Source organism: Bos taurus, chromosome 15, assembly GCF_002263795.3.
Source record: "Bos taurus isolate L1 Dominette 01449 registration number 42190680 breed Hereford chromosome 15, ARS-UCD2.0, whole genome shotgun sequence".
NCBI classification, from domain to species: domain Eukaryota; kingdom Metazoa; phylum Chordata; class Mammalia; order Artiodactyla; family Bovidae; genus Bos; species Bos taurus.
In genome coordinates this window covers 43,140,864-43,154,688 of record NC_037342.1, presented here as the reverse complement: position 1 = coordinate 43,154,688, position 13,825 = coordinate 43,140,864, and the positions used below count along the sequence as shown (strand labels likewise).

Below are 13,825 nucleotides of genomic sequence, written 5' to 3'. Positions count from 1 at the left end.
ATAAATTTTTTTTTATAGTCTTGTTTTAAAGCTTTAGTTTTTTTTTTTTAATTGTGATGTTTATAATGTAGAGCTTTTTCTTTCACCTATAACATAAGCATACTTGTTGTGCTGCTGAGCTGACCTCTTACTTGAAATCAGATTTCATAGGACAGCAAAGACCTACAGTATTAAAAGCATCTACCCTCAAGGGAAAGTGGTTTTGCCCCTAGGGGACGTTTGGTTGTTACAGGTGTCGGGCATCTGCTGGGTAGATGTCCTGCAAGGCATAGGAAAGCCCACCTCAATAAAGAATTGTTCTGTTCACAATGTCAGTAGAACTCAATGTGAAAACACTCATCTATTTAAAGATGTCCACGTGTTCAGTTGTAAGAACTGTAAGGATGATGGGATGTACGTGTTTTGAGGAGGCTGTAACTGTTGTGATTACCCTCATGATGCACCACCCTTAGTTAAGCAGAAAACAGTATGGTATTAAAGTAGCATGTGATTTGTAAAAAAAAAAAAAAAAAAGTCTGAGTCAAGCTTCCATCCTGCTGTGTAGTAGCTGTGTGACTGTGAGCAAATGACTTAATTTTTTTGTATCTGAGATTTCTTATTAGCTAAATGAGAATAATAGCCTTTGTTTTACTCATCTCATAGGGTTGCTGCTGCTAAGTCACCTCAGTCGTGTCCGACTCTGTGTGACCCAGTAGACGGCAGCCCACCAGGCTCCGCCGTCCTTGGGATTCTCCAGGCAAGAACACTGGAGTGGGTTGCCATTTCCTTCTCCAATGCATGAAAGTGAAAAATGAAAGTGAAGTTGCTCAGTCGTGTCCGACTCCTAGTGACCCCATGGACTGCAGCCTACCAGGCTCCTCTGTCCATGGGATTTTCCAGGCAAGAGTACTGGAGTGGGGTGCCATTGCCTTCTCCGAGTTTCATTTGATTAGTATTTTAGGTAATACATAAGAACATAATTTGTATATGTGTAAGCATTATACAACATTGTTGATGCCTTTACATGTTCTATAAGAACCCAAGGCCCTTGTTCATGGTTTCCATCAGTTTTGACTTCATTAAAAACCAGTTTTATTTATATTGGAGATCAAAGTCCTTTGGCTTGACAACTTTTTGTTTGTTTTAAGCCACACCATGGAATTTGTGGAATCTTAGTTCCCTACCAGGGTTTGAACCCAGGGCCCCTGCAGTGAGAGAGCCAAGTCCTAACCACTGGACTGCCAGGAAATTCCCTGACTTGGCGGTTTTAATCAATCAAAGCTCTAATAACTAGTTAACACAAAAGGCCCATCAATCTAGCTCTTGAAAAAAAGAGATACGTTGTCAGAAGAATGTATCTTATAAGAAACTAAGAATTGGAACTGCTGAACAGTTATACTTCACAGGAATCAGAGTTGCAAAGGAATCAGGACTGGTTTGATTATGTCTGATTATTTGCTGATGTCAGTCCTCCTTTTTCCTTCTTCTGCCCTCTTCCATGGCATCTCTGCTCCTTTCTTTTCTCTGCAGACAGGCTTCCTCTGCATCTTCATTGAGTGTGCATTTGGTTTCACCATAGCCATGCTTTCTCAGGTTTACTGCCCACAAGCAAGTCAAGATTTCCCTGGAGAATTTGTGGACTCAGCTTGACTTTTTAAGCCAGGCCATGTAAGTTATACCTCATTGGTCAGTCTTAGGTATGCCATCTTCCGTGATTATTAAGGTCTATGGCTAGGGTGGCAGACTCTCCCAGAACATGGGTTGGATAATTATCGCAAAACTCATTTAGTATAGACAGTTTGAATGTGGGTCACATTTCATATATATTTTCTGGGGAGTTCCCTGGTGGTCCAGTGGTTAAGACTCCGCACGTCCAGGGGAAGGGCACAGAAGTGATTCCTGGTTGGGAAACTAAGATCCCATATGCTGTGCAGGGCAGCCAAAAAAAAAAAGTATGTTCAGTACTTTTGTCTAGCTATGTGATCTTGAGCAAGTGAACCTTGCTTTTCTTAGGCTCTTTTTTTCATTCCTAAAGGAATGTATTAGATCACTGGTTATTAATCAAAGGCCAGCATGAGTTTGAGCTGTGGGACTTTTGCAAAATAACCCAAGACCAACTTCCAGAGATTCTATTGGTAGGTCTGGGATGGAACCCAGGATTTTAAAATATATATATTATTTTTAGTGGGTTTTTTTTTTTAAATCAGAGACATATAAAGAAAAAAAAACCCAAAAGACCATATCTTACTCTACAGATAGCTATTGTATACTTTTTTTTTAAGTAATCATGGTTTCATGTTTATATTTAGATATCTAAAAATAAAGAGACATAAAAATAAAAAGTGAAGGACCTGGATAAACAAGGTCCTGCTTTAGCATGGGGAACTATGTTCATTATCCTGTGATAAATCATAATCGAAAAAAATATATATATAGATATAGGGTTGGCCAGAAAGTTCGTTCAGGTTTTTAGATACAGTGTTTGGAAAAAACTGAACAAGCTTTTTGGCCAACCCAAAGGTATAACTGAATCCTTTTGCTGTACAGCAGAAATTAATGCAGCATTGTAAATCAACTGTCCTTCAATAAATTTTTTAAAAAACTGAAGGACCACTACCTTGTAGTATTCATTGTGTAAAACCAGTGAAGATTTTTTTTGTTTTTTTAAAGTCTTCCTGTCATTGCTGACATGTCCCACGGTTCCCTAAAGGTCCCTCTGTTGCCATACTTCTAGTATTCCTTTCTTGAAAGAGAACATACTTTAAAAAATATTTCCGGTTGCTTTCATTTTGTTCTCCCAAGGAATATATTTACATCCTAATATGCAAGTTTGTATACAGCAAAAAATAAAAACTGTATCTGCCGTGTGCATCAGGGCATTATTGTAAATTGGATTTTACTGAACGAGGCAGCAAAAGGTACCAGTTGTCCTCTGTCCTATGTCTATCACTCTACAACTACATAAACTCTGCTGGCCCCAGCCAGAATGCGTTTATCTGATTTACACTGTGTAAATGAATGCTGTGTGAGATTTCATCTGACAAAGGAGTTTGACTCCTTAAAAAAATGTTTAAGAAAGGAAAAATACCACTGGTTTCACATAATATGTTCCTTTTAAAAACTTATTTATTACTTTACAGTGTTATATTGGTTTCTTCCATACATCAACATGAATCAGCCATAATGTGTTCTTTACACAGATAAGCAAATAGGCCCTACATAACTTGCACAAGGTCACATAGTGAATTTATGATAGAGCTGAGGTTATCTCTTAATTCTCAGAACATACATTAAGCATAAAATAGTAATGAAGTCATTTTCTGTAAATGGTTTTAGAAGCTAATTAGTATTCACTGATAATAGCTTCTAAATGGCCCTTGACTCATTTCCCTTGTGATAACACATCAGGTGGTTTTTCTTTTTACAAGGACCACTTAAATACCTAAGCCTAGTTTATTAATTTAGCTTTTGAATTTTGAATTCTGTCCATTTTTGTCCTTGAAATATCCGCAGAATCATTAGTCAGTTGTCCTGGGTGGGTTTTCGTCACTCCATGGTTCCGATTATACAAACTGCGTTGGTCTCCTCGCCTCTTTTGTCTTTCACTGCATTGTGCACCATTGCCAGTTTTCTCCTTTGAAACGCAGAGCTGATCTTGGTCAATCCCTTGCTTTAAACTTTTTAGTATCTTTTACTTTGATTATCTAGGTTTGCACTTCAGAATGACACCTAAAACTCTTCCCAAATGTGGGCCTAAACTTCCCTTTCTTTTTTTATGGTATTAATTCTATTATATAGATATAATGTTCTTATATTAAGTTTCCATTTCTTCCAGACACACTTTCATACTTTTGGTGATACTATTCCTACTGCCTGGACTGCTCTGCCCACCCCTCTTTTTCAACCTCCAGATTTTTTCTGTAGACAGCTTTCCCTAACCTATAGTTCTCCCAACTTTTAAATTTTGTCCCTCTAGAACTTTACGTGGACTGCCGTGATAGCAATTATTATATTCTATTATTGTCCTTCATTTATAGGACAGTTTAACTAGCTAGACTGAGAGCCCTACCAAGGCAGGGGCCATATCATTTATTGTTGTTGAAGTAGGTACTTAACCAGTCATTTGTCAAACATTTATTATTTCAGAACTTCTGCCATGGTGGAGTCAGAGGTGGGTGGAAAGGGAAATTAGTATGGAAATAGGATAAAAGAGAGTGGTAGACATAAAGCAAGTTCCAAAAAGAATAAAATAGTTTGAGAACTGAAAAGATAAATGTTGATTGGGATTGAGAGATAAAGGGTTTTATAAGGAAACATTTCCAGTAAAAAAAGGAGAGGCTTCCCATTCCATTCAAACATTCTATACATGGAGATAAAAAAGGTTTTTTGACTGTGTGTCCCTTGGCTATTTGGAGATTTTTCCAGGTGTTGTTGTTGAGTCTCTGAGTCATGTCTAACTCTTTGCAACCCCATGGAATATAGCCAACCAGTCTTCTCTGTCTATGGAATTCTCCAGGCGAAAATACTGGAGTGAGTTGCCATTCTCCAGGAGATCTTCCTGACCCCGGGATTGAACCCGAGTTTCCTGCTTGGCAGGCAGATTCTTTACCACTGAGCCACCTAGGAAGTCCATTGTATGTTATATTGCATTGCTATTTCAGTGGTTTTCTTTTAAGAGGTTCCTTTTGCTAGTTGGTGTTGCTATGGGTACTCATCCTACTGTATTTTGCAAGAATGCCTTTATGCTGGGTCTGTTTTGGATAATTAGAGCTACTAGTGGAAATAGTTCTGTTGCAAATAGTGCTTACTAATAATTCTCATAATATGTCAATGTTAGTGACTTCAGTTGGTTTAGAAATAAGAAATTCTGTTACCAGCCTCACTTCTGCCATGCTGACAGAGACTTGGAGTTCTCAGTAGTTCTTCCAAAACTGGAGCTTCTGCCCCTTATGTCACCACCCCTGAGCTGTGGACGTTAGGATAAGAGCAGAAACAAGTACATTTTTGGAAAACATTTTGAATCCTCCTAACAGGTTTTAAGTTCAGTCTTAACTTCATTGTTTTGGCTTAATTAAATTAAATGCCAAACCTCTGATAATCTGTTTCATGCCAGAATTAAAACTTGTCCTAGGAGAGAATAACAGAACAGATTCAGGTGTGGGCCTTTCCTGAATAAAGTGCTGCCACCACCTGGTCTGAAGGTGTGGGCTGTTGGGCTTAATCTTTCAGACCTGGGAGATGATAAACTTGGTACTTTTAGAAAGGAAGAGAAGGAAACAGCAAGAACTCTCTTCTCATGATTTGGAGTCCCATGTACAATTAATTTCTGCCTTTAGAATTTGTGTAAAGCTTAATTCCAGTTCTGCTAAAATAAAACTTACACACTAATATATATATAACATATATATATTTTAAAAATGCTAAATAGAAACAAACCAAGATATTAACAGTTATTTTTTGCATGCTGGAATTACAGCTCACTTGAACTTTTCTCTTTACTCTTTGCTGTGGTAACCAAATTCGCCCAATGTATGTGTTACTGTTATAATCAGAAAAAATAATAGTGAAATTTTAAAAATAATAGTTACTTTTTAAGGGATTCATAGAGACTCTTCTGGTTCTTGCAAATAAGAGAAATTTTCTTATTCAAATTACCATTTATTTCCTTTTAATTTTACTAATATATATTTCACGTACTATACAGTTCACCAGTTTAACGTGTGCAACTCAGTGGTTTTAGTAGATTCACAGAGATGAACAGTGATCACCACAGTTTTAATTCTAGAACTTTTTTAATACCTCCCAAAAGATTTTTAGTTCCTTTGAATTATGCTCATATAGTTAGTGGTATAAACCCTTTACCTAGCACTGTGAGTAATGACCGGAGAAGGCACTGGCACCCCACTCCAGTACTCTTGCCTGGAAAATCCCATGGATGGAGGAGCCTGGTGGGCTGCAGTCCATGGGGTCGCAAAGAGTCGGACACGACTGAGAGACTTCACTTTCACTTTTCACTTTCATGCATTGGAGAAGGAGATGGCAACCCACCTCAGTGTTCTTGCCTGGGGAATCCCAGGGATGGCGGAGCCTGGTGGGCTGCCGTCTATGGGGTCGCAAAGAGTCGGACATGACTGAAGCGACTTAGCAGCAGCAGCAGCAGTGAGGTATGATGGCATATATGATATAGATTTTGACATTGAGGAACTGCTAGGCTAATAGGGAAGAAAAGGAAATACAAATTCTTTAAAATAAGACAGTAGCGACTCGCGGCGGCCACAGCGCAGATTCGACTTGACTCGCTCGCAGTTCGCTCCGCGCCCTCTGCAACCATGTCTGACAAACCTGATATGGCTGAGATTGAGAAGTTCGATAAGTCGAAATTGAAGAAAACGGAAACGCAAGAGAAAAATCCACTGCCTTCGAAAGAAATGATTGAACAGAAGCAAGCAGGCGAGTCGTAATGAAGCGTGCGCCGCCAGTATGCACTGTACATTCCACAAGCATTGCCTTCTTATTTTACTTCTTTTAGCTGTTTAACTTTGTAAGATGCAAAGAGGTTGGATCGAGTTTAAATGACTGTGCTACCCCTTTTCACATCAAAGAATGGAGAACTACTGACAACGTAGGCTGCGCCTGCCTCTCCCATCTGCCTGTGTGGCTGGCAGGGAAGGAAAAGAACTTGCATGTTGGTGAAGGAGGAAGCTGGGTGGGACGACAGTGAAATCTAGAGTAAAAAACTGGTCCAAGGTGTTCTGCGGGCTGTAAAATGCAGTTTAATCAGAGTGCCATTTTCTTTTGTTGTTCAAATGATTTTAATTATTGGAATGCACAATTTTTTATTATGCAAATAAAAAGTTTTAAAACCTGAAAAAACCCAAACAAACAAAAAAGACAGTAGCATCAAGTGCCAAGTCCATGATACAAACTAAATATTACAGAGATGCTGAGGATTTGAAGAATCTGCTCTGTTTGGAATGATGAGAACAGGCATCATGAATTTAGAAGGATGGAATTTCCTAGGCAGAGAAGATGTGGAATTATATCTTTTATTTTTGTAAAGATACTTTCAATCTTCACCCATTTGGAAGTGTGTCCATATTTTATCTAGATGTTTTAACATAAGCCTGTCTTTACTTAGAAAACTGCCCTGCAACATTTATTAATATACCACAATACATGAACATAGATAATTACTAGCTTGTAATTCAGCAATGACACTGAGATCTACTGCTTGTTTTTCCTTTTTTTCCCCCTGATTTTTTATTTATTTATTTATTTTTTATTGAAGGATAATTACTTTACAGAACTTTGCTGTTTTCTGTCAAACCTCAACATGAATCAGCCATAGGTATCCATGTATCCCCTCCCTTTTGAGCCTCCCTCGCATCTCCCTCCCCATCCCACCCAGAGCTCTAGGTTGATACAGAGCCCCTGTTTGAGTTTCCTGAGCCATATAGCAGCAAATTCCCATTGGCTATCTATTTTACACATGGTAATGTAAGTTTCCATGTTACTCTTCCCATACATCTCACCCTCTCCTTCCCTCTCCCACTGCTTGTTTTTTAATTGATTTAACAGTTACAAGGAAAAGCCTAAGACAGACTCTGTATAGCCATCCATGTCCGTTTTGTAAAGACCGTACCACACCTTCTGTACTGTTATCCTCTAATGCGGGGCTCTCTCTGTCCCCCCAACCCTTGTAGCTCCTCCACACTCCCACCCCCCAACCCTCACCTCCCACCCGCCACCATTTAAGTGTGTATTGCTGTAGTGGATCATTGCTCAGAATGAAGAAGACCTGCCATTCCCACTTAGAATGATGAGGACCTGACCATTCCCAAAGTTTAGACAGCTCCATTCCAAAACAGCAGAATGATTTTTAAAAGTTGTTTTGTCCCTTACAGTATGGTAAATAAATTTTTTTAATTATCTACCCTAGAAAACTTTATTTGATGTAAATATATCCTGTGAATAAATGAAATATATTAAATCAGAGTGTTGTGCAGATTTTTAAAAATATCTAGGTGAAACCTGAAGATGGAGGGAACACTCATTATTTAGAAGCTTAAATATTTAGCAATATAAATAAAATTAATTTTTATCAGTTCTGATACCAGAATCAGATTCCATGAAGCATATTCATTTCCTTCGACACAGGGTTTATAAATATTAAAAAAAGAAAAAAGAATAGGAATAAAAAGCACCAGGCAATTGAAAATATGGAATTTTTATTTACCAAAAACTCCATGTTGATGTGCAAGTGATAGGGGGTGTGACAGAACCTCTTTTGGAACCGAGAGTTCTCTTTAATAGAAACAAAGAGATTCTAACAGCTCTTTGAAAAAAGGCCAGTAGAGTCATCTGTTTCACTTTGTTGTGTCTTTTATTTTCAGATTTCTCTGTCAGCTTTTAGCATCTGTTGTATCTCATCAGTCATGATGATATTTGCTCCATTATTTTGAAATCTTTACAATATAAAACAGCTTTTGGCAGAGTTATTTTTGAGCCAAGTACGACAATCTGCACAGATAGGATGTGGCAGCACGGTCACTACATGCCCACAAAGTAGAAAGTCATGTCTTCAGGTTTCATGGTAACTTAATTTCTAAAATAGGTCATCATCTTTAAAAAACCTCTGTGGCAATTTAGTTGCAAAGTTGTATCTGACTCTTAACAACCCCGTGGACTGTAGCCCACCAAGCTCCTCTGTCCATGGGATTTCCCAGGCAAGAATACTGGAGTGGGTTGCCATTTCCTTCTCCAAAGAAACCTCTAACATCAGTGCAATTATTTAAAGTCTTATGGTGTTCAGTTCCAGACAAAGTGAAAGGGAAGTCGCTCTGTCATGTCCGACTCTGCAACCCCATGGACACCAGGCTCCTCCGTCCATGGGATTTTCTAGGGAAGAGTACTGGAGTGGGTTGCCATTTCCTTCTCCAGGGAACTTCCTGACCCAGGAATCGAGCCCAGGTCTCCCACATTGTAGACAGACGCTTTACCGTCTTGAACCACCAGGGAAATTCCAGAGAAGTGATCTTCTAAAGTGATAGTGTGAAAGTGTTAGTCGCTTAGTCGTGTCCAACTCTGCAACCCCATGGACTGTAGCCTGCCAGTCTCCTCTGTCCATGGAATTCTCTAGGCAAGAATACTGGAGTGGGTAGCCATTCTCTTCTCCAGGGGATCTTCCTGACCCAGAGATCGAACCCGGGTCTCTCTCCTGCTTTGCAGGCAGATTCTTTACCATCTGAGCCATTTTTTCCCCCACAGACTAGCATCATATGGATTCTGATGTCTCCCACAGGTGACTCAGATGATCTAACCCCTGCTTTTTCATTGGTTTTGAAATTGAAAATGACTTTTACATTGTTTTTAGAACATATGTACTCTTATATATAAATATTTTTTTAAAAAGCATTATTTTACATATATACTATATTTTAACGGAGAAGGAAATGACACTCCGTTCCAGTATTCTTACCTCAGGAATCCCATAGACAGAGGAGCCTGGTGGGCTACAGTCCATGGAGTTGCAAAGAGTAGGACATGACTGAAGTGACTTAGCACATTATATTTCCAAAAATATTATTATTATATATATATTATGTCATTTTTAAAATTTCAGAATTTTAAAATATTTTTAAAAATACACACACACACTTACTGGAATATGTCAAGGAACAGCTGCATACAGTGGACCAATGTATACTGCCTGGCTTAAGTTTTCAGTTTCCAATCTCTGAGTGCTGATTATGCCCCCTTGTGGATCTCCTGTTGACTTCTTCCAGAGCTGCTGACTTCAGCCACATAACAGAATTAACCCGACCGGCTCAGGATGATAGAATCTTCGTCTGAGTCTGGAACCTGAGTCTGGAAACCCACATTTTATCTTTTTTTTTTTTTTTTTTCTGAAAATTGTAACTTCATCTACTTTATTTCTGTGTAAGTACTTTAAATTGTACTTTTGGTCTCATCTAGATTGTCTTACAAGGACATGCAACAAGAGTAACTGCTAAATCTCAGCAGAGTGGAGAGAAGGCCTTTCGATGTGGCTATGACGGATGTGGAAAATTGTATACAACAGCTCACCATCTGAAGGTATGTACGAAGGAAGGCTGTGTCTAGATATGAGGATACCTAGGACGTTAAACGCCAACTTGATGTACTTGTAGCATTCAGACACCATTGTTCTCCCCCACCTATCAAGATACAAATGCTCACACTCATATACACACAAAAACCTATGCAGATTTTAGAAATAAACTCTTTGAGGACCAGGACTATGCTTTCTTCATCTTTGTCTCCCTCGTGTCCAGCATATGTCATAGCATATGATAGGTACTCTACATATTTGAATAAATTTTTCTCATGTGAAATTTATGTAATTATATGGGAGATGTGGATATAATCACTCCGTTAACAGTGATTTGCTGCAATCCAGCAAAAGTTGGTGTTGATTGTCCTGTCACATACATAGGCCAAGTATTTTGATCGAAGCTAAATACAATATACCATCACTCAAAAAAATAATAGCTAACTTTTATTGAATAACTTACAGTGTGTCAGGAAGTGTGCATTTAGCATATTTGGAATAGCAGCCCCAGAGCCCATCTCTGCTGCCTATCAGTATGTAACCTTGACATGTTACTTGACCTCTTAGTACCTCATCTTCCTTATCTGTAATATTAGACCATAAAGATTATAAACCTCCCTCAATGAGTAGCTGTGAGAATTAAGTAAGTTAATTCTGTGCCTGTAAAGTACTGAAGAGAATGGCCTGGCAAGTGGTAAAGGTTCAGTAAATATCGGGCATTGTCATGAGTATTCATTTGTCACAGCAGCCCTCTATGGTAGGTACTATTATGCCCCCATTTTACAGAGAGAACTTTGAGGCTGAGAGAAGGCAGATGCCACAGTCACACCACTAGTCAGTGGTGAAGCCTTGCTTCAGATCAAGGCCCCTGTAGCAGCAGCCTCCACACTCTTAACTTTATGTTGTGTAGTGTCTCCTTGTACTCGCTCTCAATAGGTATATGTTCCATACAGACACCTTTGAGCAGTTTAGAAAAGCTCACACCTCCAATATTCCTGTTCCTTACTTAAAATGAGTACGTCTTAACATATAGCATTCGGTCTATATTGAGAATTAGTAGTTTTTGAGAAAAGTTATCTTCTGTCTTTCAAAAATAATATACAAGCAACAAAATAATTCAGCAGTTGGGGGCAAGGAGGAAGTCTTTGTGGAGACCATCTACCTGCAGAATGCCTCGAGGAAACAGACTCATGCTTTTGCTTTAATGACAGGTCCATGAGCGGTCACACACAGGAGACCGGCCTTACCAGTGTGAGCATGCAGGCTGTGGGAAAGCATTTGCAACAGGTAAAACTTTGAGTTATGTTTATTGGTTCCACTCGGGAGCAGAGACAGGTTAGAGGAAGGAACTGACCGCCTGCCTTGGTCTGAATTAGTGGGCGTGCAGTGACTAGTTTTCTAGTCTCTCCCTTTCTTCCTTTTGTCCCACTTGGTCTGTTCTCTTTGTGTTCTCATTTTTCTCCTCAGACCTGTTTCTGCCTACTGTGTTCATATTTCACTCCACACACTACTTTCTTTTAGCAAGAAACACAAAAGCTGAGCATTAACACTGACTCAGAGTTTAACATTAGGACAGACCTGGGGGGAACCATGATCTGGGGCTTAGCAGTGGGATGGGTCCTGCCCTGGGACACATGCAGCAGGGCCAGGACTGGTGCTCGGACTCCTGACTTCTGCCCTGTTCTTCACTCCATGCCTCCATTCTGCTTCAAGATTTTGGAGTATGAGTAATGCACATATAATAAGATGGGGACACTTTAAAAAAAGAAACACACAGTCTCTTCTAGTCAGAGATGAAACTGTTGAATTTTCAGCTGGACAGTCCTGATCTGTCATGCTGTAGTACCTGTTTAATAGTTATTCTATTGTGTTTGCCTATTATATCCTTGGTGTTTACTGTACTTTTCAATAGCTTAATCTCAGTGGGCATGCTTACAGGAATCTTGTATAATTAAATTTCTTTTAAATTTTTCTTGAAGGTTACGGATTAAAAAGTCATGTCAGAACTCATACAGGAGAAAAGCCATATCGGTGTTCAGAAGACAATTGTACCAAATCTTTCAAAACTTCAGGAGATCTACAAAAACATATCAGAACTCATACAGGTACTGGTGTGAAGAAATACTCTATCTAGGCCAGGAGTTCTTCATCTGCAGGGAGGGTCTTGGGGAAGTGGTTTCTGGAAGCGCTTCAGGGAGTCAGTATCAAGGGCTTCGCTTAAACTCATGAAACTCCATGTAGTCTGCCATTCGTGCAGGTCTGTTTCCAGGATGAGGGCCTGTAACATTGTTAGACTCTCAGTGGGTTCCGTGTTCCAAAAGATTAGCAGTGGCCCTAGACCGCCAACCCTCTGTTTTCAGGAATTATCTGAGCAACAGGCTTACGTACCTAGGATTATATGTCTGCTTAGTAGCCCAACTGAGACCAGAACCTAAGGCACCCAATTTCTTTAGCATGGCTTCTCCTGCTTTAAGCTGCTCCTATAAAAAGAAAAGAATCTGACGTCCTTACAGCCCCACAGAAAGAAAGGCTTGTTCCTTTCTTGTGATCATTTTTCTTACCCTTTAAATTCCTTCTCTCCTTTTCCTACGGGGTACTTTGTTCAAATCTTCCTTCCCCTCCCCTCCTCTCCTTATATTTGATTATTTGCTGATTGGTGTTATAAAGGTAATTATTTGCTTTGGATTAGAGTTGGAAGACTTTCAGAAACTGTTGATAAGAGATGCTGGTATAAGCTGTTGACTAAGTAATATATTGATAGCATAAGGTCATTTAGTTTGAGATTTTACTGCAGATGTTTTAAACATAATCTTATCACTTTGTCCCCAGATATTTCTAAGTATTCTGAGATAGTTTAGCAAATTTTCATGGAGGATTCTTCCCGTTATCAGTGTTTAACTTTTAGTTCAAATATGATTCCAGATCGGCTTTACAGTGTTCAGAAACAAAGCTGTAGGTCCCTGGTTCTATTTCATTCATGCTCTTATTGTTATATGAAAGGCAGGTGTTTCTAAGCTCCCGAGAATAATAATATATTCAGTGAGTATTTTTAATGCATATTATGTGTGAGACACTAGATTTTAAAAAGACCAAAAATTTTTTTCTTTTCTTAGGGGATTCCAAGGCTATTGTAACTTAATCCTTATGCTTGACTCTGTTTTTCTTTTGTATTTCTTTGTGATATGTAGTTCTTTGTCGCTTATCTCAGTTCATTTTTTAGTATGCCTTTCTGGACGACTCCTGTCTTGGAAAGTCATGTAATCAGTGATGAGTTTTGAATACTATTCAGGTTTTCCTATGTAAATTAACATTTGGAGTAGACAATGCTGTTTGCAGAAAAAAATAAAACAAGAAAAACAAAGGGAAGCTCAATACAAAAAGGCTATAGAGTCTGAGCATGAATGATCCTAAGCAGAATTGAAGTATAAGACATTTTAATATCTGTGTATTTTTGCACCATTTAATGTATTTCCCTTTGTGTTTTCAGGAGAAAGGCCCTTTAAATGTCACTTTGAAGGCTGTGGTCGGTCTTTTACAACATCAAACATTAGAAAAGTGCATATTAGGACACATACAGGAGAAAGACCTTATTACTGCACAGAACCAGGATGTGGGAGGGCATTTGCCAGTGCAACCAATTATAAAAACCACGTGAGAATACACACAGGTAACGGTCTCTAGTTCTTGGTCTTCTGTCTTTCAAGGCTCAGTTTTAACTCCTGCCTCTCCCATAAACCATTTGCAGGAATCTCTTCC

The 13,825-nt window shown here is 39.0% G+C and overlaps 2 protein-coding genes across 7 annotated transcripts in view; both read left to right on the top strand.

The window, feature by feature from the left end:
• ZNF143 (zinc finger protein 143) overlaps positions 1–13,825 on the top strand; it is a 67,058-nt gene that overhangs the window by 24,544 nt on the left and 28,689 nt on the right. For all 6 annotated transcript variants that reach the window (XM_024975327.2, XM_024975326.2, XM_024975328.2 and 3 more), the window contains 4 exon segments: positions 9,955–10,074; positions 11,281–11,356; positions 12,049–12,174; positions 13,557–13,736. In XM_024975327.2, coding sequence (XP_024831095.2) covers positions 9,955–10,074; positions 11,281–11,356; positions 12,049–12,174; positions 13,557–13,736 — 502 coding nt within the window.
• On the top strand, positions 6,241–6,594 carry LOC112441594 (thymosin beta-4-like). Its single transcript, XM_059875106.1, has one exon. It carries the CDS (start codon positions 6,309–6,311, stop codon positions 6,438–6,440), a length of 132 nt encoding a protein of 43 aa, XP_059731089.1. The 5' UTR covers positions 6,241–6,308; the 3' UTR covers positions 6,441–6,594.